Source organism: Oreochromis niloticus, linkage group LG7 (genome assembly GCF_001858045.2).
Source record: "Oreochromis niloticus isolate F11D_XX linkage group LG7, O_niloticus_UMD_NMBU, whole genome shotgun sequence".
Taxonomy (NCBI): domain Eukaryota; kingdom Metazoa; phylum Chordata; class Actinopteri; order Cichliformes; family Cichlidae; genus Oreochromis; species Oreochromis niloticus.
Window position 1 is genome coordinate 59,467,562 of NC_031972.2, and position 25,108 is coordinate 59,492,669.

The following is a 25,108-nucleotide window of genomic DNA, read 5'->3' on the forward strand; positions in this document are numbered from 1 at the left end:
CAGGAAATGCAAGTAAAAATTATTGTATTTCACTTAGATGAGTCATGTAGGCTGTACATGCATGCTCAATAACGTGTCCTCTTGTCCTAGTTAAGGGAAAAAAGATGCTTGTCCTTGACAGGCAGACTAGCCTGAAAGTGAAACCCTGATCGCCAGTCAAACATTTACGATAAAGTACTTCTGCCTGGCATGTAAAACGTTTTTGTGGAGCAGGACTTATTATATTTTCTTAGAATGATGTTACTTTTCTGACTGGTGCCAGCTGTAGTAGCAGTTTAGTGGGCTAAGTGCTCAGAATGGATGGTGAAAGCTCAATGGGGTAAAGCTGGGAATATAAGAATGGGATAGCTGACCAGTCTCAAAATTTCAGTTTAGTAACTTTTTGTGTAGGAAATGTCAAAAAGTACAATTTTCCAATCAGCAGTTCAAAGCACCCCCAGTGCCCCCCCCCCCCCCCCGCCAAAACTGTCCTATGTTGGTAATAATTTTAATAAACGTAAGCACAAGAGGAAGACACCCTACAATAAGTTGAAACATTAACTAACTTATTTCTGCATGTACAATTTTTGTCATTCGTACACGATTTTCCATCATTACCCCCTACCCTGCGCTGTTCTGTTTTTGGTAAAAGGTGGTGGATCAGCTTAACACTGCACAGAAGGAATTATTAAATGAGCTGAAGGCAGTTGGGACCACAGTCTCCAAAAACACCATTTCTTAGCAGACTATGTCATAATGGTTTGAAGAATTGCATCACCCACAGTGTCCTCCTGCTCAAGAAGGCACATGTACAGGCCCATCTTAAGTTTGCCAGGGAACATCTAAATTATTTACAGAAGGCTTACGGGAAAGTAATGTGGTCAGATGTAACCAAAATCAAGCTCTCTGGCATCAACTTGACCCGCTGTGTTCGGAAGAAGAGAAATGCCGAGTATGACACAAAGAACACCATCCCTACAATCAGGCACGGACATGGAAACATTATGCTTTGGGTTGTTTTCCTGTTAAGGGTACAGGACGATTCACTGCACTGAGGGCTCAATGGATGGGGCATGTACCATAAAATCGTGGACAAGTACTTCCTCTCAGCCAGAACAAGGAAGTGAGATTGTGAATGGGTCTTCCAGCATGACAATGACCCAAAACAATACTGCCAAGGGAACAAAGGAGTGGCTAAGGAAAATGCACATTAAGATCATGGAGTGGTCTAGCCAGTCTCTGCTGTTTGTCAGTCATTGTAACCTAATGCAGTCAAAGATGACATATCCATGCGCATTAACAGTCATCCAGACTCACTGGCAGGGTCTAAGCATTGATGTAAGTTCATGTTTTTGTTGGGTATGATTGTGCAAATCCCTCTCAAGCTCAGAGTTTTATCTGTAGACAAAAGCTCACTTCATACAGTCAGAGATTGTCTGCATAAGGCTGAGAGTAGTGAAAGTAGGTGATGAGCAAAAACCTTGCAGCAGAAGGGAGAGCAGGAACACAGATGGTCCAAGGTATTCTCATGATGCCGGCCTTTAGTCGTCATGAAATGAGCAGCTTGTTTTGTTTACACATAAGCCAGTGATTTCACTGTTAGCATAGTAGTGTCAGTGTAGTTTTATATCTGAAAGCTTCACTTACACATATGCACATTTAAAGGCGGATCTCTTTAACTCATACAGTCATCTCGTTTAACAGGTGAAAAGTCTCTACTGTTGTTTATGTGGCTGCTGGGCAAGATTTCTTTAAAGTAGTAAATAAGGTGTCAAAGTTTCTCTCCTTGGCCCCAGTTGCTGACAGCAGTGGAGCAAACCAGATGCTCCAGTCACATTCACTCTGTCCCCCAAAACACTGTCCTGACCCGACGACCACAGAACAAAACAAGATACAGGGTTGGACCAGCACTTGTAGAGTAAGTGGTAGCTTCCTTGAAATCGAAATTGCTCATTTCCCATGTTTCTTTCAGTCGCTTTCACCACCCCCGCTCAATCCACATGGAAGGCATCTCTCAAAGTGAAACGGCGCAGGGAGAGACACAAACAAACTGAGTTAGGCTGAGTAGCAACTATGGAGGAGTTGTGACACAGCTGAAAAAAAGGAACAAGAGGAGAAGAGGAAAAACAGCTGTATTCAGAGCGATTATGCGAAGGAAGCTATGGCCAAGTATGGCTCTCTTCTCTTTTTGACTGACACTAGATGGCAACGTTTTGCTGTATAGCTTTTCTTACTAGTCTTCCTTTTTTTCATGTATCTGTTATTGACTCCTTGTTGCTTAATAATAGACACAGTATGGTTGTGCGTATATGTGCAACTGTGTGTATCTGGCTAGGATAATGGGTGGTGATGTAGGGGGGGGGGGTACAGGATGGGGTGCTGCAAACCCCTCTGACCCCCAGCCCCTCCCCTCCTGTTATCCACTCTGAGTGAAGCCCTGTTCTATGGAACTGGAGGTGCTGAATCAGGCAGTGAAGCTGAGGGAAATCTTGCTTATCTGTGTGGAATTTTATTATTTTCAACTATTTGGATCATGATCGCTCCCATTCTCCTTCCCTCCCTCTTCCTCCTTTTCACCTTGTCACGCAAACACAGGCTTTCCTCACACAGCCTTGCCCGTCTGCCGCTTTGCTTCCTTCCCTTCTCTGTTCGGCCTCACCCTTGCTTATCACGCCAATTAACATTTTTAACTTCTGCACTTTTCCCTCTGAGGCGGTCTCATCTTCCCCTTTGGGTGGGATGATTTATCGAAAATGCAATTTCAATTCAGTTTGTACCTCTAGTAATTCTTGTGAGAATTGTCTCATATATGATGGGCCATGGAGCACAGAAGTTAACTTTAAATGCATACTGAGGCCTTAGCTGCTATACTTACACTGAATCACTGTTTCTTACCAAATATTTAATTTTATAGAATTTTATTTTTTAAATGGGCTGTTCATTTTTTTTTTCTTTGTGAGGAAGGTTGACCATTAATTCTCTGATTGACAGCTGAAATAAAAAAACAGATTTGTCCAAGGATTTGTCCACATTTAGTTTGAATGGTATTAACCTCCTAAGACCCGAACTCTTCCACAACATGCATTTTTAATTTCTCTTTAATATTTGGGCATATTGGGGCCCGATGAATGTAAAAACAAAGAATTTCCAGATTTTTTTTTTTTTTTTTTTTTACCTTATTTTTGTTTTTAAGAAAAATGAGAGCCACAAATGAGGATATTCATTTAAAATTTTGATAGAACAGTAGCAGTATAATGTCCTCGTAAGTGGATATCAGGCCCATGTAGAGCAAAATTGAGTATTTTGGTCAAAATAACCAAAAATGTGATGTCCACATATGTGGACGGCAGGTCCTAGGAGGTTAATTGAGGTTTTAAATTAAAAGCTCACAGTGAGTTATATCCGGTGCCAATATGACTTTTGTCATATTCCTACATACGGAGCACAGATCTGCGTAATTATTCAAAACATAATGGAATCGACCGCCTGAAAGATTGACTCGAGAATGTCAGATATATCTAATAAATGCTGTTTTGAGTGTATCACAGGAGTGCACTGAGCTATGATGCACAGTTGACGGAACAGAGGCTTAAAAAAAAGGTCTTTATTATAAGGATTAAAACAAACGCGATAAAGCGATTTTCAGTTTATCTACAGTCTTGCATCCTTGCGTGTGCATAACTGTATCAGTATTGTAGGCATATAAATCTTTTAAAGGAAAGCATAAGCTAATCCACTAATTAGTGTGTTTACATATATATGTGTGCACAGACATGTGTGTATGCTGGTGGTGAGCATTATGAAAGCAGAAGCTTTTCTTGGCAATCAGGCTTCTCTGTAAGCCCCCCCCCCCCCCCCAATCTCCCTGTATGTGTCTTGATTTGAGTGTGTGTGTGTGTGTGTGTGTGTGTGTGTGTGTGTGTGTGTGCAGGTTTCATAAGAACTCAGTAGAGAGAGAACATGAATTATAGAGAGCAGAGCAGGGTCTAGGAATCTCACATGCAAACCTTTTCTTTTTTTAATTTTAATCACTGTAGTGGAGGCTCTTAGTTGTCCCTTCACGTTTGACTCTTATGTCCAATTTAGATGCTTTAAGTGTTAATGCAGTGACTGTGCTGTAGAGGGATTTGCATAGGGCACGTTTAATTATTATCACAAAAACAGAATGGAAACAGTGCAGATGTCTCAAAAGCACAGTGCTATAGTAATTTGGCGTGACAAATCTCACAACGGCTCACTTGAGCTATATGAATAGTTTTCAGGGCTCTTACACCCTCTCTGTCTCCTGTCTTTCCTTTTGTTGTTTTCTATTTACTTTTGCTTTATCTCTCTCTGCAGCATCTTCTCTCCTCACCCTCATTTCCTTCCACATTCTCTCCAGTTTCTCCTTATTTAGATAGCCATGGCAACACAGACATACACACCGACCCATACACAAGCGCGCATGCTCGTAACCTTTTCTTGATTACCCCTGACCTCTAGACCTGTAATGACACAGCTGCCACTTTGATCAGCCAATCAGCACACGGCGCCGCCCGTGTTCTCAGCGGTGCTGCCACCGGCCTGATAACATGTTCTGATAGGCCTGTGCTGATGTATTTCCTGTTTTGGTATGCTTCTTCATTTTTTTTAATTTTCTCCACCAGCTGGTCCCCACATTCCTCAGAGTGAGGGAGGGGGGCAGGGGCAACGCCGGGATGTTTATGTTCATGTGCATGTAGGGGTGAGTGTGTTGGTTTTTGTGCAAGGGTCTAGCTGTGTTTGTGTTTGGTAGCCTAGATAGTTTGGTCTAGGGCTGGGAGGGTGTGGGGTAGGTGGAAGGGATGCTTGAGAAGGTGTGTGTGTGTTGTGGGGTTGTTTACAAGTGTTGGCAATCAAAATGGGGTACATTAGGGCTGTTCGATATAACGATATATATCGGATGACGATATTAAAAACGTCTATCGTTTAATTTTACGCTATCGTTTGTTTCGTGGTGTCGCAAAATAAACTGTTTACAGCAATATTTTTTCATTATTTTGATGGTCACTGTAGTGGCTATGTTCATTTCTTAAAGTTCTCTCTTTCTCTTATATTTTATATAACCACACTACAGGCGGACAAGCGCCTGTTTTTATACGTTGTCGTTAGCAACAACGACGGTAACAGCATCGCGTGTCCGCTTGTTTATGTTCCACATAAACCTTTCACAATAAAGCTCAAGATCCTGTTGAGACTTTTCAAAATAAACTGAATCACGTGAAAGAGCAGATTATTTACAGATGAGAAGTAAAAAAGAGTCGCCAGGTGTTAAAAAATAAACCTTAGACTCAAACGTTAGAACAGGCTTTTCCCCGCAGCACGCTGTGTAATAAATACTCACAAAGGAAACGGCGGCCGTTACAACTTATGTCTAAAAATGTATCGTTTCATGCATTGGTTAAAACACTCGACTCTAGGTCCATGACGCCCAGCTGGAAACACTTCCCGCAAGACGAGCTGCCCGAGATTCACAGAATTTACAGAAAATGTTACATTTTTGTGATTTATATCGTTATCGGGACAATAGATGTCTTATATCGGGATATGAGATTTTGGTCATATCGCACAGCCCTAGGCTACATTGTAGGGGGTTGTGGGGGTGACTGACATACATGCAGGCGATAATGATGGTGAACAGCTGTTTATGTATATGCTTCTGCATGTCTGTAATGGGGGTCAACAGTAGAGATAGGCAAGGTTTAGGCGTAATATGGCTTTAAGGTATGATGGAGGATGGTGGAAAAACTGAAGAAGTCGAACTCAATTAGTTGTTGGTCATTATTGTTAATATGGACAGATATTTTTGTGTGTGTGAGCGCACTGTTGTTGCTGCTACTTCTCCTATTATCATCTGAGTGTCCAGTTTGAGATCAGATTGATGTGAACGTCTTTGTGGGTGGCTGGATGTGTATTTAGGTGGTGATATTTTCCTGAGAGCTCTGTTACCAGGCTCCAATGTCTCCAGTAGCAGGCTGGGAGCAGACATGCCCAGGCATGAAAACTATCATGCATGCGCACGTGCACACATGCACTTTCTCACTCACGCCCTCTATTTGTCTCTGGGCAGAAGTATGTGCTTATGTATTACTGGATGTCCTACACTAGTATGTCAGAGGGTTTCAGCGATAAATCTTAAAGTATTTTCAGTTGGACACTAGAGGCGATGTTCACCAACGTTCTTAACTCCTGGTCCACAAAGTCAAGTATACACAAGGGTTTTAGATCTCTTCTTATCCAACAAATGGATTTGACATTTTCTGCATGGTTGAATTAACACTAGAGGTAGGACATAGTATTAGCAGGAATGACAGTGAGGCACACAAGGACATATACTACTGCTTGCCAAAGCTGACCAAGTTATTTGGCCATTAAAGGGCTGTGGAGGAGATGTTATTGTAATTGGAGGGAGGCTGAGGGTCATAACCCTAAAATAAGCCATAGCAAAGTACTCTTGGTTTCTACAGTTCATCTGTTTTTCATTGAAAGTGATTATTTGTTTTAGGCTTTTAACCAGCTAAAGTAATATATTGTAAATTAACTTAATTTTGTTCGTATGTTTTCACACAAAATCATTTTAATTTCGCTGTCTTTCCTGGGTGCTATTTAATTTGTATTTTAATACCTACTTCTTTTACATCCCCACTCTCCTTACTTAATGTTACTGTTCCTGGAACTGTTTTTTGCCAAGAGATTTGGACAGAAGAGTGTGTGTGTGCGTGTGTGTATGTCAGTGAGATAAAGTGAGAGTGAATGTGTGGCACACCCAGGAGCCTGGCAGCAGGAGCCACTTACAATCATCTGGCTACATCTCTTCTCCTGCCCTGTTCCATTGCCTTTCCTGCCTCGCCTAGTTTGCTTTGACCATTTACTCTCTGTAATTGCAGATGAAAATGCACTGTTCATCTTGTGTTTTACACATTCACAAGATAAAGACGCAGAAAACGTTAGGGTGGTTGCAGAATATCTCACTAAAATTACCACAAGGTCTAATGTTACATTATGTTAGCTCAAGTATCTATTTTTATAATTAGCTGTTGCAAACGTTTTAGCTTTTAGAGCATAGCTGATTTCACAATGACAGTGCCAATTGTCTAAAAAAAAAAAAAAAAAAAAAAAAAAAAAAGTCATGTCACCATAACCCAAAATATGCCTTTATTGCACTAGTCGTATTTACCATGTATAGTTTTTCACCTGTGGTATTACAAAAAAAAAAAAAAAAAAGAGAAAGAAAAAATTCTTTGACGATTTTAGAATTTTGGTATTGAAAGGTATTGTAACTAGTACTTCTAGTGATTTCCCCTGTTCTTCCCAGTAGAAATGCTTTGTTTGATTCAGCTGACGACAGTACCTTGGACATTGCACTAAAACATTAACAGCTGAACCATTTAAACCATACAGTGCACGTGGGAAAACATCCTTAGATAATACATTGACCTACTATAGACTTACTATATTTGGGCACAGCGAAACACAAAGAAAATGTTTGCAACACTATAGATGTTTAGACATTAGTGCTTAAGTTGGTGTCATTACTGTTGGTCTATTACGAATGAGTTTCATTTTAAGTGTGTGGGGTTTTTTTTGTTTTGTTTTGTTTTTTTACAACCTGACAGTGTTGTTCTTTTATATAAAACAACAGGAAAAGTATGAAGCGGTATTTCACATAAAAATGGATCAAAAGGTCTATTATGAGTAGGGCTATGTCAAATCGTATCATCTGCGATCATCCATCCATCGTCTTCCGCTTATCCAGTTCAGGGTCGCAGGGCAGCTAGAACCTATACCAGCTACCACAGGGCGAAAATTGGTACACCCTGGACAGGTCACCGGTCTTTCGCAGAGCTAATGCATAGACAGACACGGGCAATTTAGAATCTCCAATTAACCTAAGCTGAGAGTACCTGGAAAGAACCCATGCAGGCATGGGGAGGCCCGGACACATGGTGGATTCAAACCCTGGACCTTTTTGTTGTGAGGCAACCGTGATAACCACCATGCTGCCATATTTTTGATAGCAAAGAATGTAAATTCTTATGTAATTGCTATGGCAACACCAGGTATTTACATTCCCAAGGAGACATGTCCAGACATGTCAAAAAGGAAGAGTCATGTGATGGCCTCAAATGACCATTTGGCAAAAATGGACATATTTCAGCTACCTCTAACAAAGCAGAGTGCTTTTCAAAAAGCTGGAAACAACAAAGCACTTGAGGTAAAAAAAACAAAAAAAACCCCACCAATGACTACAACCAGGCTTCAAAGGAGGAGATTCTAACAGCTGGTGATCTGCAACCCAAATGTAAACAGATGACTCCACCGAGCATTGCTAGCTGCACTCCATATGACAGGAAGAGCAAATGGTGCATGTTATTCATTACTGATGCAATGACTTTAAGCAGCTGGTTGAAAAGTCTTATCAAAGATACAACTTCACAAGTAGAAAATATTTTTTCCGTTTCATTATTTGATGATATCAATAAATCATTAAACTAAAGTGTTGAGCAGTCATGGTATACCTTTACTTTTAGGTGGTTAACACTGTGGCAGTGAATGTGTCACTAATACTGCAGTACAATGCTGCTGCTGGTACCTCGTTTTAGTAGATTGACAGTATTGTTTGTTTGTTTTTTTTCCATCGTCAGAAATGGAACTATAATTAATATTAATTATAAGTAAATTTTCCTCATATTGTGATATGATTTTTACTTAGTCTAAATTTTGTTTAAAACCCCTTTTCACTTGTATTTATGAAGTGGGAATTGTATCGTCTGTATTTGTATCGTTACCTTAAAAATCACTATCAGCCTGTTTGGATAGTGTCTCTTAAACGGCTTCTGCGCACATGTACACACACCACTATTCAAGATGTGTCTGTCTTTTACCTCATCATGGTATGCGGTTTACCTCACATCACCACATTGTTCTCTAGCCACATAAGCCACTGCCTCTCACCGTCTTGTCAGCACCTCTCCGCCTCTTCATGACCCAGATTTCTCTCTCACTTTATTAGCATCTGTCTACATGTGCTTGATTTTTGATCAGCTCAATATCATTGAGCTGCAACATTAAATTGCATCTGTGGTACATGGCAACATAAAAGCTACATGCGTGCCCTGGTCTAGGGTTTCTCAGCGTTGTAATTAGATGATCCGTGTTATTCTTTTCACTTGTAAGTGATTTTGTAGCTTATCAGTTTATCTTTGTGTCCCCTATCAAATGTGGGGATTGTTTTTCTGGCAGTGTATAAGAGCTGGCGTTAATGGCTCAGTTTCGATTTTCAGACCATTTAAAGCCCTCTGAGGCTGTATAACCACCTGAAGAACTCCTTTTTCTTTAACTTGGTCAACTGTGGTCATCCAAGAAGGTGGTGTACTTGACCCCCACCTCACAGTCACAACTTATTTAGCTCCATAATAACTCTCGGTGCTTGATGTTTTGAGAGAGCACAAAAGAAATGCTGATCTCAGGCTGTAAAAGAGTGGTTAGGTCTTTTCACATGGATTTTATTGAGATTATCTGAATGAAAGTCACTATTTGACCTGGAGAGTAGTTTTACAGCTGTTAAACAGTCTTTAAAGTAATAAAATGTTGCTCCATGCTTCTTTCATTTCAGAGGACATAAAATGTGATATGAAAAAGGCTATTTTGTGGATTTGGGATATTGGAAAATGAAATCAAACTTACCTCAATGGAGTTTAGTGATCAGACCTCTTTTTTCTATCATTATTATTATTATTATTATTATTATTATTTTTATTAGCCGTGGCATAGTTCCTATTCTATCCTTGGCATTCAGAGGGATCAAGATCTTAATATATCATCTTTCACATCATGAAGTCTGGTCACAGTCCAGAGAAGCAGGTTGAATTAGCCTTTGCTGTCTTCAGCTTGCGACTGTGCCACAATGTTCTATTCAGCTCCAGGTCACCTGGCATTTCCCTGTTTTCATCAGACACTTGAACATATCCATCCAGAGCAACTGTGGCTTCCATATTTTATAGTTAAATATAACAGCCATTGTTTTTTCTGAATTAATTTCATTTTTTTTCTCCCCCTCTTCTTAAAGGACACTTATTACAACTGTTTTAATAATGCACCCACAAGGAGTCAATTTTAAAAACCAAAAAAAACCTCTTTTCTTAGAGCTGTTTTTAAGCTATGACTGCATGCTCAGTTTAACACAGGTCGATCGAACTGAATAATTGTCCTTTATGTGTTTCTTTCCATCTCTTGCCTTGTCGTCTGTTTTCCCCTCTCTGGGGGCAGCAAAGAGGGTTACTTAGGTCGTGTGTATGACTTTGTGTATGTGCAGGACTGCACATGTGGATTCGACAAACTCAGGTTTCAGATGGGGTCATTTCACTCAAGTACAGTGTTGCCTGGGAGGCTTACATGAACTACATACAAGCAGTTCAGTTCCTGCTGAATGTAGCGGTTAAGAAAACATTGACACCAGTTGTTTTTCCTAATTTGACAGCTGCCCCCACCAACTGGTTAAATCTCTGACAGTGGTCCCCAAATGTGACACTGGCTAGACTGACAGTCTAAATGCACAGTTCCTGGAGCAAAACAACGCACTGAATTAGAGCTTAATAAAGAAATATACATGTACCTACAGATGGGAAAAGTGAAACGGTTTGGTAATGAGTCAGTGACAACATTTACCCCCCCACCACCCATTTCTTTCTTTTCCCCACTGAGAGGAGAACTGTGTTGTAATGGATTGTTCATGTGCGTAAGAGGAGTATGTTTACATTCATGGCAGTACGGGATCGCTTCCCAATATTCCTGGATGGCAGCTTGAGTCAACTGGGAGCACGTTGAAGATGGCAAAGATGTAGAGAGAGGGAAAATACACCTCCTTCATTTTGTCATCTAGGAACTAAACGAGTACCAGAAATAAAACCCTTAGAGGAACAAATGTTGAAGAGAAATATCCATAATAATATTGCCTCTTTCTCCACTTTTGTCCTTTTTGGCCAGGACTAGGTCATCACCATAAATCACTCAATATGCAGTCATACACACACTCCCTCTCTTACTCAGATACACAGAGAAAGTCAGACAGACACACAGGAAAGATCGTTTTAGTTCAGAGCGCAAGGAGATGGATGGGACTGGGGGTTTTGCCTCTGCTGTGGTGCAATGTATACATTTCAAACAAAAATATGAATCCTCTCTGCCAACACTTTCTCCCACTGCGGAAATGTGTCCAGCAGACGGTTGACATACATACACGCACGCACGCACGCACACACACAGGGCGCGGCCTGCTGCCAACAATAAGACTTGTTTAACGAGTCTCAGCTCTTTGTTGATTTCAGTCTTGGGGCTTTGTTGTTTTTGTGAATCGCGCTCTCCGAGGCTGGTATTAATCTTCACTGTCTGTATACATAAGGTGTCCAGAACTGCACTGTATAACTGGGAATTGTCATGCGACAATGTTTGGTTCAGGTCGGGTGAAGTCTTGTTTCATTCACTGCTTCATTGTTCATGTTGTTGTGAGCTCTTGTGTTTATAGCACTGGGGTAGACCCCTTCCTTCGTCACCTCCTACTTTCATCTTTTTCCTGTCACATTTACTTCCTCGTATATTCTAGCCCCATTTTTCTCCCTTTGACCTCCTTCTCCTTTCTCCTTCTCTTACTCCTGCAAGGAAACTTCCTTTGGCCTCATCCAGTGTTTGCGTTCTGGATTCTGGATTCCTCGATGACAGTGTGCGAGAGTGCAGCGAGACACTGAAGACCTTGGCTGTACTGGTGTTTTCCAGGTGTTTCTCTGGTGTTTGGCAGTTCTCTGTCTGTGCCTGACTTATTTTGCACAGTCGTCTCTTACTGATAAGCTGCACTCACTAGAAAACCTCCTGTAGTTTGAAATGCAATTGTTGCCGCAAGACGGAAACATAAGAACAGGGTGGCTTTTGATTGAAGGTTGTGCATGTTTTTCTCCAGGCACTCCTCAAATCTGGTATCAGAATTCAGACCCAAATGGCCACATGTTGAGAGTAACATGATTTCAGGCCTGTGTGAAGTATCCTACCAAAATAGCAGTTTCCATAATGTGTTTTGGATGGTTGGACGGAGTTAGTCAGGCTTTTCCAAATACCATTTTCTGGGGTTTGGTGCTTGAGTGCTAATCAAAAACAGGGGTAATGACTTGGGCAAGACACGCCAGAATTTAATCTTGTGACACTGACAAAATTACCATACACACAAAGAAAGACCACAGCTGTGCTTTTGCTCTTTCAGCTGTAACTCTACACATAACACAATCACTGCAAACTCAAGATGCAGGAATTTTAACAAATTTGGTTATTTTTAATGTCCAGTGTTCGGCAGTTGAGGTGATTGTTCTTTTTTGATTTACTACTCTGACTCATTAAAACAATTCATTTAATACAGAATTGGTGGTAATGCTTTACTTTTTGTTGTGTTAAGCAGTGTGAGGAATTGTACACAGACACTGTTGGAAATCCTCATCAGAACCAGGGTTTTGGCAGGTAGTGCCGCGGAGAACTGTGATCATATAGTCCAAGGCGAGTGCTGCAGAACAAAGACCATTGTGGAGGGTCCATTCTCATGCCCAACCATATTATGAACTAATAAGCTTACTGGAGCTTGTACTTGGTAAGCTTATTGTTTGCCAGTTTTTCACACCACTGTGCAGACTCTGAAATCTATCAGCAGTTACCAGTTGCTGGAGTATGTCAAATTTTAGCATATTGCCCAAAATGCTATAGGCTGTCCTCATTCATGGCTATTTTTACAGTAGACACAGTCGGATTCATTCTGCATCTTTAGCTTCATGTTGCCTCTCCCTCTGGGAATTAAACTATGCTTTGCAGCAATTATATGCATGTTTCTCTTGGTATTTTGGGGGTTGGAGACAGACAAAGTAACATTCACATCAGAGCCAGACCATTCCTTAACGCCTACACACTGACCCCATACAGAATGTTTCACATATTTAGTTGATTGACAATTGTGTTCATTGAAGCAATTTATTTTTTATTGTAGCAGGCCTCTACACACAATAATTGATAAATCTGAGAGTCATTTAAGAGGTTTTTTATTATGAAGTGGAAGCTGGTAGTGTAAACTACAGTTTTAATGATCCTTATTTTCATTTTTTTTGGAAACCCCAAACAGCACATCATAAAGATGCACAAAACTTGCAGAATAATCTATTAGTATAAACTAGAGATGGCACGATACCACTTTTTTATGTCCGATACCGATATCATAAATTTGGATATCTGCCGATACCGATATGAATCCGATATAGTGTGTTTTTTAATCAATAAAACTGTTTTTTTTTTAATATCTTGCTGCATTTTGTATAGGTTCATACTCAAGTTTAAATAAACAACAACACTAAAGCTATTCTGTTATACCTGTATGTAAAAAAATACACTGCACCCAAAATATTTCATAGTTCAGCAATACTGATCAATCTAATAAACTTAAACCTACTCCATCCTCCCTATTCTGGTATTTTAAAGAGTACTTAGCAGAAATATTAAGCAACCTAACTACTAGGGTTGCAAACTCCCAGCAAAAAAAAAAAAAAAGGGAACCACCCCCCACCCTCCAACTCATGATGCTTAATCGATGTAATCAGCTTTAATTTGATGCAGGGTGAAAAAAAATGCACAGAAATAAATTATTTTTCAAAGATAATTAAATAGATTCAACATCTTTCTTCAACAGAATTGCAGACTGCACAGATGGTACCTTCCCAAAGGAAAAAGTAGTATAGCTTACTAGGGTATATTAGACTTAATAGTTACTATATACAGTAATGGACTTCTATACATTTTACATCAGATTAAAACTTTGGGTGTAAGATTCGGTTAATTATTTATTAAAAGCTAGACATTTTAAATGAGAATAAGAAAGAAAAGTATGTCTTTGTGCCCCCTTTTCCCTGTTCATGCCCTATCGGCCCCCCTGGCTAAACTTTGCTAGATCCGCCCCTGCACAGTTACCAGCCGTCAGCTACGTAGAAAAAGAGAGAGAGACAGTCGCTCCATATATCGGTTGTTAAGCTTAACATGGGAATGCTTTACAAACATTCAGAGATGAACTTACACACTTGCTTTACTTCTCTCTGGGATAACTTCCTCGGAGATGAAATGCTGGTTTGGTAGAGGCTACAAATACACACAGCCGCTCTATCAGGTGATGCATACTGCTCCTACGTGCTACGGTTATGAGCCGAGTTACGCCATGTCGCAAGTTTTGTGAGGTGCTTTTTTGATATTTAATGTATCGATTACATTTTTTTTATTTCTCGCCGATATCTGATCCAGTAATTTAGGTCAGTATCGGACCGATATGTAATATCGGATTGGTCCATTTCTAGTATAAACATTTACAAGTGTGCATAAACTCTGACTGGGTTTGGTGTGAGTGTTCTGTGGTCATCTAGAAAAAAGCACTTGTAAAGACGGAACAACAATGTTATCTGTATAATTACATGACGTTTCTCATATTTTCATGGTGTTGAAAGAGCAAATATGGAAAACTAATATACATCAGGTGGGGAAAAAGGTAGACTGTAAGTGATAATGTAGATGTCTGCAAAAAAAAATTTTAACTGGATCCAATTAAACTGTTTGTGTTTCAGTTTTACTTTCTCCCTTGCTCAGCTTTTATGTGGAAGTAGATTTGGTTAATTTGATGACAACAACAGCTGCAGTCACAGTAGCAATAGTGATGGATAGTACCAGTAATTAAAGTAGTAAACACAGTAACAGCAGCAACAGTAATAGCAGTGGTGGCAGCAGCAGTAGTAGATTCTTGTACGGTTGAGATGTTTCTCCTAAGCCTGTCACACCTCCACCACTGCCAGAATGTCAGTTGCAGGGTCATCAGCTGGAGGCAGGAGGACATAGAGGTGATGTTTCCTTGCCATCCCCTAAAGCTGCCTTTTGGTTTTCCCCCAACTGCTACCCTTCCTCTCGAGCCACAACCAAAAACTTGATTTCTCAGCCTCCTCCTAGCTCCCTCACAGCTATCTACAGGTTTGGGCTACCACAGAGAAGTTGGATAACAAGTTACCTTTTATAGCAAAACACTTTAAGATTGTCTGTCTACAGCTTGTTGAAGCATTACATCAGAACAGTATCTTTGAAAAGGTTAGGTTTTATGTAGCATCAAAGAAGTGATACTGTGCTTATTAGGATTACAAATGATATCTTAAGAACTGCTGATAGCAGTGAATGTTCTGTTCTAGTACTACTCAGTGCAGCAGTTGATACAGTAGACCATCAAATTTTAATAGAGAGGCTGCAGCACTGAGTTGTTATATCTGGGACAGCTCTGCAGTTGTATAGATCATATCTAACAATTCAAACAAATTTTTTTCTTTCTTTCATTTGTTTTGTTGTTTTCTACACTGCGGGAGTCGCAATATATTTTTAGTGACTACGACACTCTTTTTGCTTTGTTTTGTTTTATCTGTCCTCTGCAGCAGTTTTGGCAAGCAGAACCATTGTGTGAATGCGTTGTTGTGCCAAACACATTTGTTTATAATGTACATTTTTTGTTTCCATTGGTGACCACTAGGGCTGTGCGATATGACCAAAATCTCATGTCCCGATATTAAGACATCTATCGTCCGATAACGATATAAATCACAAAAATGTAACATTTTCTGTAAATTCTGTGAATGTCGGGCAGCTCGACTTGAGTGAAGTGTTTCCAGCTGGGCGTCGCGTACCTGGAGTCGAGTGTTTTAACTGATGCATGAAACGATACATTTTTAGACATAGGTTGTAACGGCCACCATTTTCTTTGTGAGTATTTATTACACAGCGTGCTGCGGGGAAAAGCCTGTTCTAACGTTTGAGTCTAAGGTTTATTTTTTAGCACCTGACGGCTCTTTTTTGCTTCTCATCCGTAAATACTCTGCATCTTTCACATGATTCAGTTTATTTTGAAAAGTCTCAACAGGATCTTGAGCTTTATTGTGAAAGGTTTATGTGGAAAATAAACAAGCGGACACGAGGTGGTTTTACCGTCGTTGCTAACGACAACGCATAAAAACAAGCGCTTGTCCGTCTGTTGTGTGGTTATATTAAATATAAGAGAAAGAGAGAACTTTAGGAAATTAATATAGCCACTACAGTGACCATCAAAACGCTGAAAAAATATTGCCGTAAACAGTTTATTTTGCGACACCACGAAACAAACAATAGCGTAAAATGAAACGATAGACGTTTTTATATTGTCATCCGATATATATCGTTATATCGAACAGCCCTAGTGACCACACCTCCCAATACTGTGCACTGAACTGTGGAATCCCCCAGGGGTCTATACTGGGACCTGTCTTTTTTTGTGTGATGTTACCGCTGCGTCACATTAGGCAGCGATACAATATTTCATTCCACTGCTATGCCAATGAAATGCAGCTCTATGTTCCACTTCGTTTTTAATGTTTTCAAACTTATATAATGTTGAACGGTTATTAAGAAATGGATGTGTGCGTTTCAGACAAAACAAGAATTTGTATAATTGGCACAGACAAGCTGCATCCTGGATGCAGGGGTGGCTACAGTGCTGGCTGTAGCTCAGGAGGTACAGCAGGTCATTTACTAATCGGAAGGTTGGTGTTTCAATATTACCGTATGAATGTGTGTGAAAGTTGGATAGAAAGGCACTTGCTTAGTAAAAGCACAAAAAGTGCTTGTATGAATGGATGAATGAGGTAAGTTGTTTAAAGCTCTTTGAGGGCTCAGGTAGAGTAGAAAAGCGCTATATAAGAACCACTCCATTTACTGTTCTTGTGGTCTTTTATTTGCACATATTAAATCAGCTGTTCAAAACCTGAGGTTGATTTTTGATTCTAGTCTCACTTTTCAGAAACACTCCAATAAGAAAGAAAGAAAGAAAGTGTACTTTATTGATCCCCGGGTACCTCAGGGTAGCTGTTCAGGGGAATCGAACCCCTGACCTTCCGATCATGGGGCCACCACTCTACCTACTGAGCTATCCCTTCCCATAAGATCACCCATAAGATCACCAAGGCTTGATACTACCACCTTTGGAATATTGCGAGGATCCGTTTAATACAATGTTTCAGTGACTCTAGAGTATTTCCTCTTGTTTTGATTTTTGTAATGATCTTCTAACTGGTATCAGTCGACCAGTTAAGTGAACATATTCCACCAACTTTAGGGACTTTACACTGCCTGTCCCTTACCTTTAGAAATGTCTTTCCTGGGGAATTGCTTTTATGAAGAAGTGCTCCTGCTTCACCCAGATGGCTTTGTCTACCACCATGGTTTTCTGCTGTTTCTTGCTAGCTTTAAAATAGAACTGTCACGGTGCTCCCCAGCATCCAGTACATTTAGTTTGATCTGTATCTACCGTAGTCATGTTCTAGCCTGCAATTTAGGTTTGTATCCACTGTTTGAGGTGAGTGAAAAGCACCTTTTCGGTAGATTTGAATTGATGTTTATTAATTGCAGTTACAGCGGTGGCAATACAGTCAACACTAATTTTCAAATATTAACATTAATGTAACAGCAGCAAAATATCATTAAATAGTTTTGTTTGTTTTTTTTCTTAAAAAATATTCACCAAACAATGCACAAATTCCTAACACAAAGCTCCCGGGAAAATTAAAATAGGCAGTTATAAGCATTTTTAGAGGGGTCTCAAGTATTCGCGGATTTCAGCTATTCACGGGCGGTTGTGGTCCCTAATCCCCGCGAATTCCGGGGGTTGACTGTAGTGGTGTGTTCTTAGCCCGAGGTGTCTGGGTTCAACTGAGAAGAGTTAAGAATGGGCTTCAGATGTAACTAAGCACAAATATATAACTCTTGTAGGTGGAGGTTATTTTCTCTGTGATTCACTGTAATTTGATTCAATGAGAGAATTGATCCTAGGTTCTTTTAGTGTTTAAATGTATTAACGAATATATTGAGGATTGGGTTTTTAGAATAGAATAGAATAGAATAGAATGCCTTTATTGTCACTATACAGTTGTACAATGAGATACATTTATGTGGTAGATGTTCTACTTTTGTTGGGCAAACTACTAAGTTCTAGCACTTTGCTTAAAATGTAAATGCTTCGTGATAAAAATGACATGTACTTGCATTTTCTCCCATTTTCTCCTTTAACTCTTTTGTTATCAGTCTCAACTGAATTCTTGTTGCCAGGTGTCCACGAGGGACGCACAGAGAGACAGGCTGTAGATATGTTTGCATGTCTGCATGCATGACCTGTCTCTGTGTGCGTGCACGCACTTGTGTGCATGTGTGCTGTCTGTACTGTACTCTATGGCAACATGACACGGGCTACATTTTGGCCAGAGATGCATTAGCCATGGCTAGAAATGGGTTGGTATGGAATAAATAATGGATACCATCTTTTCCCTCTGAATAAATCAAGACCAGAGAAATGGACAGAGGAGAGCTAAAATGTGGGAGAAAGTTGGAGAAACTGAAGACAAGAGAGTGAGTGAGTGTCTGTGTCATTTGAAGAGTAACATAGAGTGAGAATGATGACACACTCTTCTTCATTTTTGAAAAGAAATGTGATTTATTTTAGGAAGGTGCAGTTTGACATATTTGTTGCACAGAAAGTGATTTACAAGATTGATGGTTTTAGTCTTGACAAACAACCGATTTCTCTCATTAAGGAAGAACACAGTGTTTTTTAAGCTAATTTTTTTTCTCTGTGCTTTCTCTCTTTGCCTCCTCATCAGGCGCTGGGCCAGACATTTACTTTTCCTGACATCTTCCCTGAAAAGGAGCGGGCACCAGCGGAGGGCTCTATGGAGGAGATGCAGGAGAAGTTCATGGAGGACGAAAAGCAGAGGCAGAAACTCGACCCCAGGAGAGGAGGGGTCACCGAGTGGTTTGGACTCTGAGACAGACTATGCGTGTATGTGTGCATTTCATAGGGATCAACATGCATTGACTTACAATATTTTGATGACACTTCTGTTTCTGTAAGAAAGATTTGTAAGTGTGTACGAAACAAGAACGAGCATGTGCGTGGGAGACTGCAGCCATGTGTTTCGTGTGTGTGTGTGTTTGTGTTTGAGAGGCGTCAACTGAGTAACCCGAGCCAGAACAGAATCCGAGGAGGAGGAGAGTGGCCAAGCTCCATCTTTGATGAACCCAACCCACCAAATTTCTATCACCTCAGATGACCTCTTCTCTTCCTCCTCACACTCTACTTTTTCCACCTCCTCTCCTTTTTACCACCATCTCTTTGGCAACAGTGTAATTGCACCTCCTCGCTTTGTTTCTCTCTCTCTCGCTCTCTTTTTTTTGTTTCAGAGGTTTTCTCCCTGTGCCCCTACTCTGTTGTTCCTATTATGCTCATCCCTCCACTATGATCTTCTTCTTTCCCACCAACGACTGTGATGTCCCTAGTAGCCATTATTCTTAGGCTAGTTGGATCTGACTATCTGGGCAGCCCACAGCCTTTTCTCTTTTATGAGTTTGCCTTGGATTAATTGACCACTTAAGGTAAACAACAATTAAAATGTTTGAGCAAAGCGAGCACATGGAAATTGCAGGAGGGTTATATTGCAGCATTTTGTGGTAGCTCGTCTTGCTGTAACTCTGGAAAAAGATTGTACTCTGTGTGTGTGTATCTTTGCCTACCGTGCAAGACTTACCAGTGAAATTGTCCTATTGTAAATGCTGCTGGAATAAGACCCAATAAACAGTCACTTGCTCTGCTTTGTCTTGTGTTGTCCTTTCTTCATCTCCCACGACTGCTGTGTTGAAAAACTGCCACTTTGAGATTCTGTTTGCTGCACAAGTTTGCCTGCACCAAGTGCCAATGTGGTCTGGTAGCTGTTTTGACAAAGTAATGATCTGTGTTTGAATCCGGCCAGTGGAGGACGGAGCTCTGTTACGGTAATAAAGCCCATAAAAGGGAGGGACTTCTCCTGGGCACCCTCAGACCCTCCATTATACTGAAAGTAAGTGTCCCCCAGCCGTGACCACTAATGCTTGCTGGCTAATACAAAGGTCCAGTCCCTGACCTCACCCAGCCAACTCATCTATCACTAAGGAGAATGTCAATATTGATCCTGTTGGCCCTTTGTCTGCTGCCTGGAACCACTCACCCCCTGTGTTACTATAAAGCAATCTGATTTGGAATGAAACAAGACTCCAGTTACACAGCCCCTCCATTTCTCGCTCTTTCCCTTGTTCTCACTTTTTCACTTTTTTATTTTCTTCTTTCTTTGCTCCACTCTCTTGTTGCCCAACCTGAACCTCCAGAGAAACAGCTGCTTAACCAACTGAGAGAGAGAGTCCAAATTCCTTTTCTCGCTCTCCCCCTGGCCTGAACAGACCCCACATGAAAGTTGGGAAATCAAGTTGTGGTGTTTTCCAAGTAATTATCTGTTCCTGTTGTCCTCTTGTTCTTTGTCACGGGGAAGCCCTGTTTGTTCTAAAGTCACATACATGCATTGGTACATTAACAGCAACTGTTAACAATAATCTGACAGTGAGCCGCTAACATTAAATCTCTGTTTAAGGCCTGCTGACAGTGGCGGTTATGTAGTGTTGGGGATACATTTTAATTTTCTTTTTTTAACTGCAGAGACATTGCACATTGAGACACTTGGTTAATGAGCTCATCTCTTGCTCACACACTTAAATGTCTCTGAGTCATTTCAGGTCTTTAAAAAAGACAAGTAAACAGGAACAACTCATTAACCGATAAACAAAAAAAAGACGAGAAAGTCATATGCTGGAAGGAGTGGGTTATTGATGTAACGTCCTCTGAACAGACTAGTTCCACCGTGACTTACATTTTGAGGGCCAGATTTCCTGAAGCAGTGCAAGTGCAAAACCCTATGTCATATTTCCTAAAGAGGTCTGTCAATTTTGTAACTGAAAACACTGACAGTTATTTTTTATACTGCACTTATTGCATATGTGGGCCTGTTTGTAGTTTCTGTTTCAGAGTGCAGAATTTAGGGAGGGAAGTATTTAAATGAATCATCCAAACATGGTTTACCACGTTTTGCTGCAGGCAGTTTAATGCAAAATTCCAATATATTTAACAATGAAAGAAGCACGCTTTTTTATGTGATTACTTTCTGTGACACTAAGAGTGTTCCTTTATTTGAAACAAGTGCATAATTGGTGTACATGGATCGCTCAAAGGTGTAAGCAAAGTGCCAAAGCTGTAGCCCAGTCCTGTGGCTCGTCACCTCACACTGCACATTTAGAGCCGAGCTCCACATATTTCTACTTCTCAATAATGCTTTGATGAACTGAACTGATATTGAGGTGGAGCATCAGAGACAGATATACATATAAGGATGCCTCTTTTATTGGGTATCACAGGTGGCCAATTTAATTTTAGAAGTGAGCAAAATGTTTATAGTGGTCCACAGATTGGTTTAAGATAGGTCCACAATATAAAGAGTCAATATTTTTTGGTAAATGGAGTGGTTCAAACTGAAATGGGCTTTAGAAAATAAAAATGATGAGTGCATTTACATGCATGGCGCAGTGACAGCAGATCTGATGGTAAATGATGATTTTTGTTCTTCCGCACGTCCTACAGGTCAGCTGTTAGACAGATTTCAGGTTCTACGGTTGAATAGTTTGATATAAAGCACGTCTCTTCTGCATGGATCCCCTGAGCTGACAGACGCGTCTGGAGATTGCAAACATTTGTCCACACGCTTGCCAGCAATTTCTAACAAGCCTTTAAGAGTTTTCCTTTACATCAAAGACAGATTCTCATTCAGCGGAGAGACAGAAACACATGCATAAAACCTTTGCTCAACCTGTCTATATGCACATTTTGTGCAGTTGCAGCCTCACTATTGCTGCTGAGTAAACATGTACCCTAGGTTGGCAATGTATTTAGCACTACATTTAATGCAAGCAGACTGCAAATTGACATATTAACTAATTGAAAGTTAATATCTGTATGGCACTTACATTGCTGCATTACAGACACCCCAGAGTCTCTATAAAAATTTTCTTCATAGCTACATCTGCATTGTAAAGAGACAGTTCCTTCACCTTTTGGTGCCTGAGATTCAGTGTATATATAACCCTACCACCACCACCTCCCTCCTTTCATGTTCTTCTACGGCCTCACCCTACTACTAAAAAACCTACATGCATTCCCCCATCTGGTTGTGTCTATGCTATCCCTTATTTGTTTGTTTGGTGTTCTCGTTGTGTGTCAGCTGCCGCAAGGTGGCTGTGGTGTAAGGAAAGGGGAATATGGAAGTGTGCAGTAAAAACAAGCAGGCAGGTTAGCTCTGCACTTGGGTGCAGCTGAACTTGGGATGACTGTAAGCAGCTCCAGATTTACAAGGATCTTGGTGTGCTTGAACATGATGCTTTATGTATTGTAATGCACCTCACGTTGTGTAATTGCGGAGGAAGGGAAGATGAACATGTGTGCACAAGACACGGAAAGTTCAGTAAGGGTGGAGGGAGAGAGCAGATGGAGGTGAAGGAGAAAGCAAAGTGAGAGTGAAAAAGAGATGACATCACCAAGAAAATGCTGAGCTGGATTTAAGGGCTACTGGATAAAAGAGGTCTGATCCCACATTGCACCATCTCTCTTCCTTCTTTTTTCCCCCCTCTCTCTTCCACTCTCTCTCTCTCTCTCTCTCTCTTGAGATATACAGTGCAGGTCGTGTTGCCATCCCTACACGGTTAGTTAATGGAAGGAGGATTGAATATTTTAAGCAGCACATCACTCTCTTCCTTTCCCTCCTTACCCCTCTCTCCTTTTTTTTCTTGTGAGGTTGTGCATTAGTCAAGTGCACACATGACCCTGTTTCTTCTGCTGCAGTCCACAATTGGAATCTGCATGACATCATGCTGTATTTTTGGCATGAGTGGTGGTATAGTGAGTGTCCTCCCTGACTCTGTAGCCTCTCTAGGGAGCCAGATCTCCTTCTTTCTGGTTGTAGTAACTGCCCATTTGCAAGTGAAATCTTTGCCTGCAGATGCTTCACTGCATCCTGTAACTGTTAAGGAATTTAGATGAAGCATCCCACAATAACACTGCAGATAACTTTATCTCATCAATGTGTTGTCACTGGGCTTGTCTTGTGAGGGGAGCCTGCGCCTGACTGCGTGCGCTGATTGAGACTGAGTAAGAACTTCTCATATACTGTAATGTGACAAAACTGAGAACAACAATACAAACTTTGAGCTGAAAGTGTTTTCCCATACATATGTAAAGGCAATCCACTGCAAACTGTCTGTAAAATTATACATACTCATATAGTTCTACAGTTACTACACCTACCACCTTCTTATGCAGATGCACAGACTTTCACACACTCACACTCGTGTTCGCTAAGACAACCGGGGTTGCCTGCTGAGGATTCTCGGCCTCTCTTGGACCAGCGCCATACACATTCCTCCTTCCCCAGGTTGCCATTGGTTCATCTGAGCTCAGCCAGTGCACTCTGTCACCCCATAAGTGTGAGCTTATGTGTGTGTGTGCGTCTGTTTCAGTGCGAGTCCATGTACCATAAGACGCGTACATAAAAAAAACATCTTCCGTTTAAATGTAGGACACACACAGCCAATATAGGCGCCTGATGCTTGTGTTCATGGCTCCTCGTGAACCACTCACATGCAGAAAATGTACCCTGATTTGGCCCCTCAGTGTATATATACAGTCATACTGTAGTCACATTGATACACGTGTTGGCTTAGTGCCACGAGTAACAACTTAAGGAATACACTGGAGATAGAAAAAACATGAACAGTCTCTTCATTGTTGTTTAGATTGCTTTTAGTAAGTATAATTAAACTCATATATTCTAATAACATTTTCTAATATCAGGAGGTTTTGGTTGATGGGTTTGTTTAGGACACCCTGACCTGTGGCCAGTTTTAAGTTTTTGGTGAACAAAATGAAAAGTCTCATTTTTTTTTTTTTACCAAGTGAAAAATAGAAAATACCACATTGTAAAAATACTGGTTATACTACAAAAAACAAGGAGTGATTTGTAGTGTAGTGATTTATCGTGTAATTCCTTTGAACTCACAATCTAAATTTGCCATATAAATGAGGTGACGTTGAGTACTGCTTCTACCCATATGTAAATACAATTAGATAATTAACATAGACATGAATAAAATAAAGATGAAGTAATTTTTATTACTTTTTCAAGCATCCTTTGCAGGTGATGGTTACTTGAAATCTGGACATCACTGAAGCCATAGAGCTGGGTCTTTACTGTAGATGTCTTTAGTTTTTTGTGGGTCTCTCTACCTGCCTTTAGTTTGATCTGAACTACAGCTTGGTGAGGTGATAGTCCTATGACTCATTGGCTCTCCACTTCTTTACCTTCAAAAACTTCTGGGTTGCTTTCACATGTCATTGTCCATCGCTACCGTGAGGCGCTGGCCAGTCAACTGAATGAATCTGAGCAGAAAATCTAACTTCATCAGGCTACTTCTGTCTTCTGTCAAATCACCAGTAAACAAGAGTGATCCATTACCAGTGGAAATCATGAGTGCCTATGCATCACACTGCCTCCACTGTGTTTTACAAGTGATGTGGTATGCTCCAGAGTCGTTACAAGACATTTCTCTTATGTCTTTTCCTCCCACTTTGATAACTCATATAAAGTTACAAGACAAGATGAGGTAGTGGCTGTTCTTTCTGCCGAAATGCAGTTTAACAGTAATTTGATTTATTTATTTACTGGATATTGTTAGCCTAGCAGCATATCTGCTAGGATTATGCATATCTGCTTAATTTTTTGTTTGTTACCATTATTTTAGGTGGTTAAGACTTGTGGTTTGTTAAAAGTACACAAAAAGAAACTCCTTTTTGTTGTTTATTTACAATTATATTTGATTATGATTTAAGATTTTTACATGTATGCACTCTGGATATTTGTTTAATAGTTTGATTATATACAGTATTGCCTTATATAGTAAAGATGTAAACACATATCTTGTAATGCTTGTTTTGTATATTCTTGACATTTACCATGTAACTGTACGTCTTGATAATCAATTTTAGCTTATCTGCTGCTTCTCTATGGACTGGGTGGTCCATGCTCCTGCCAGCTGTTCAACACATTTATTTTGATTTTAAACTTTGCAATAATAGTGATGCCTA

The 25,108-nt window shown here is 40.4% G+C and overlaps 1 protein-coding gene across 1 annotated transcript in view; it reads left to right on the top strand.

Annotated features, from left to right (window-relative positions):
* mrpl23 (mitochondrial ribosomal protein L23) overlaps nucleotides 1-19,707 on the top strand; it is a 47,796-nt gene extending 28,089 nt beyond the window's left edge. The window contains exon 5 of the mRNA XM_003440546.5: nucleotides 18,720-19,707. Coding sequence (XP_003440594.1) covers nucleotides 18,720-18,884 — 165 coding nt within the window. The 3' untranslated portion in view covers nucleotides 18,885-19,707. The remainder of the gene's footprint in view (nucleotides 1-18,719) is intronic.
* The last annotated feature ends 5,401 nt before the right edge of the window (nucleotides 19,708-25,108 follow it).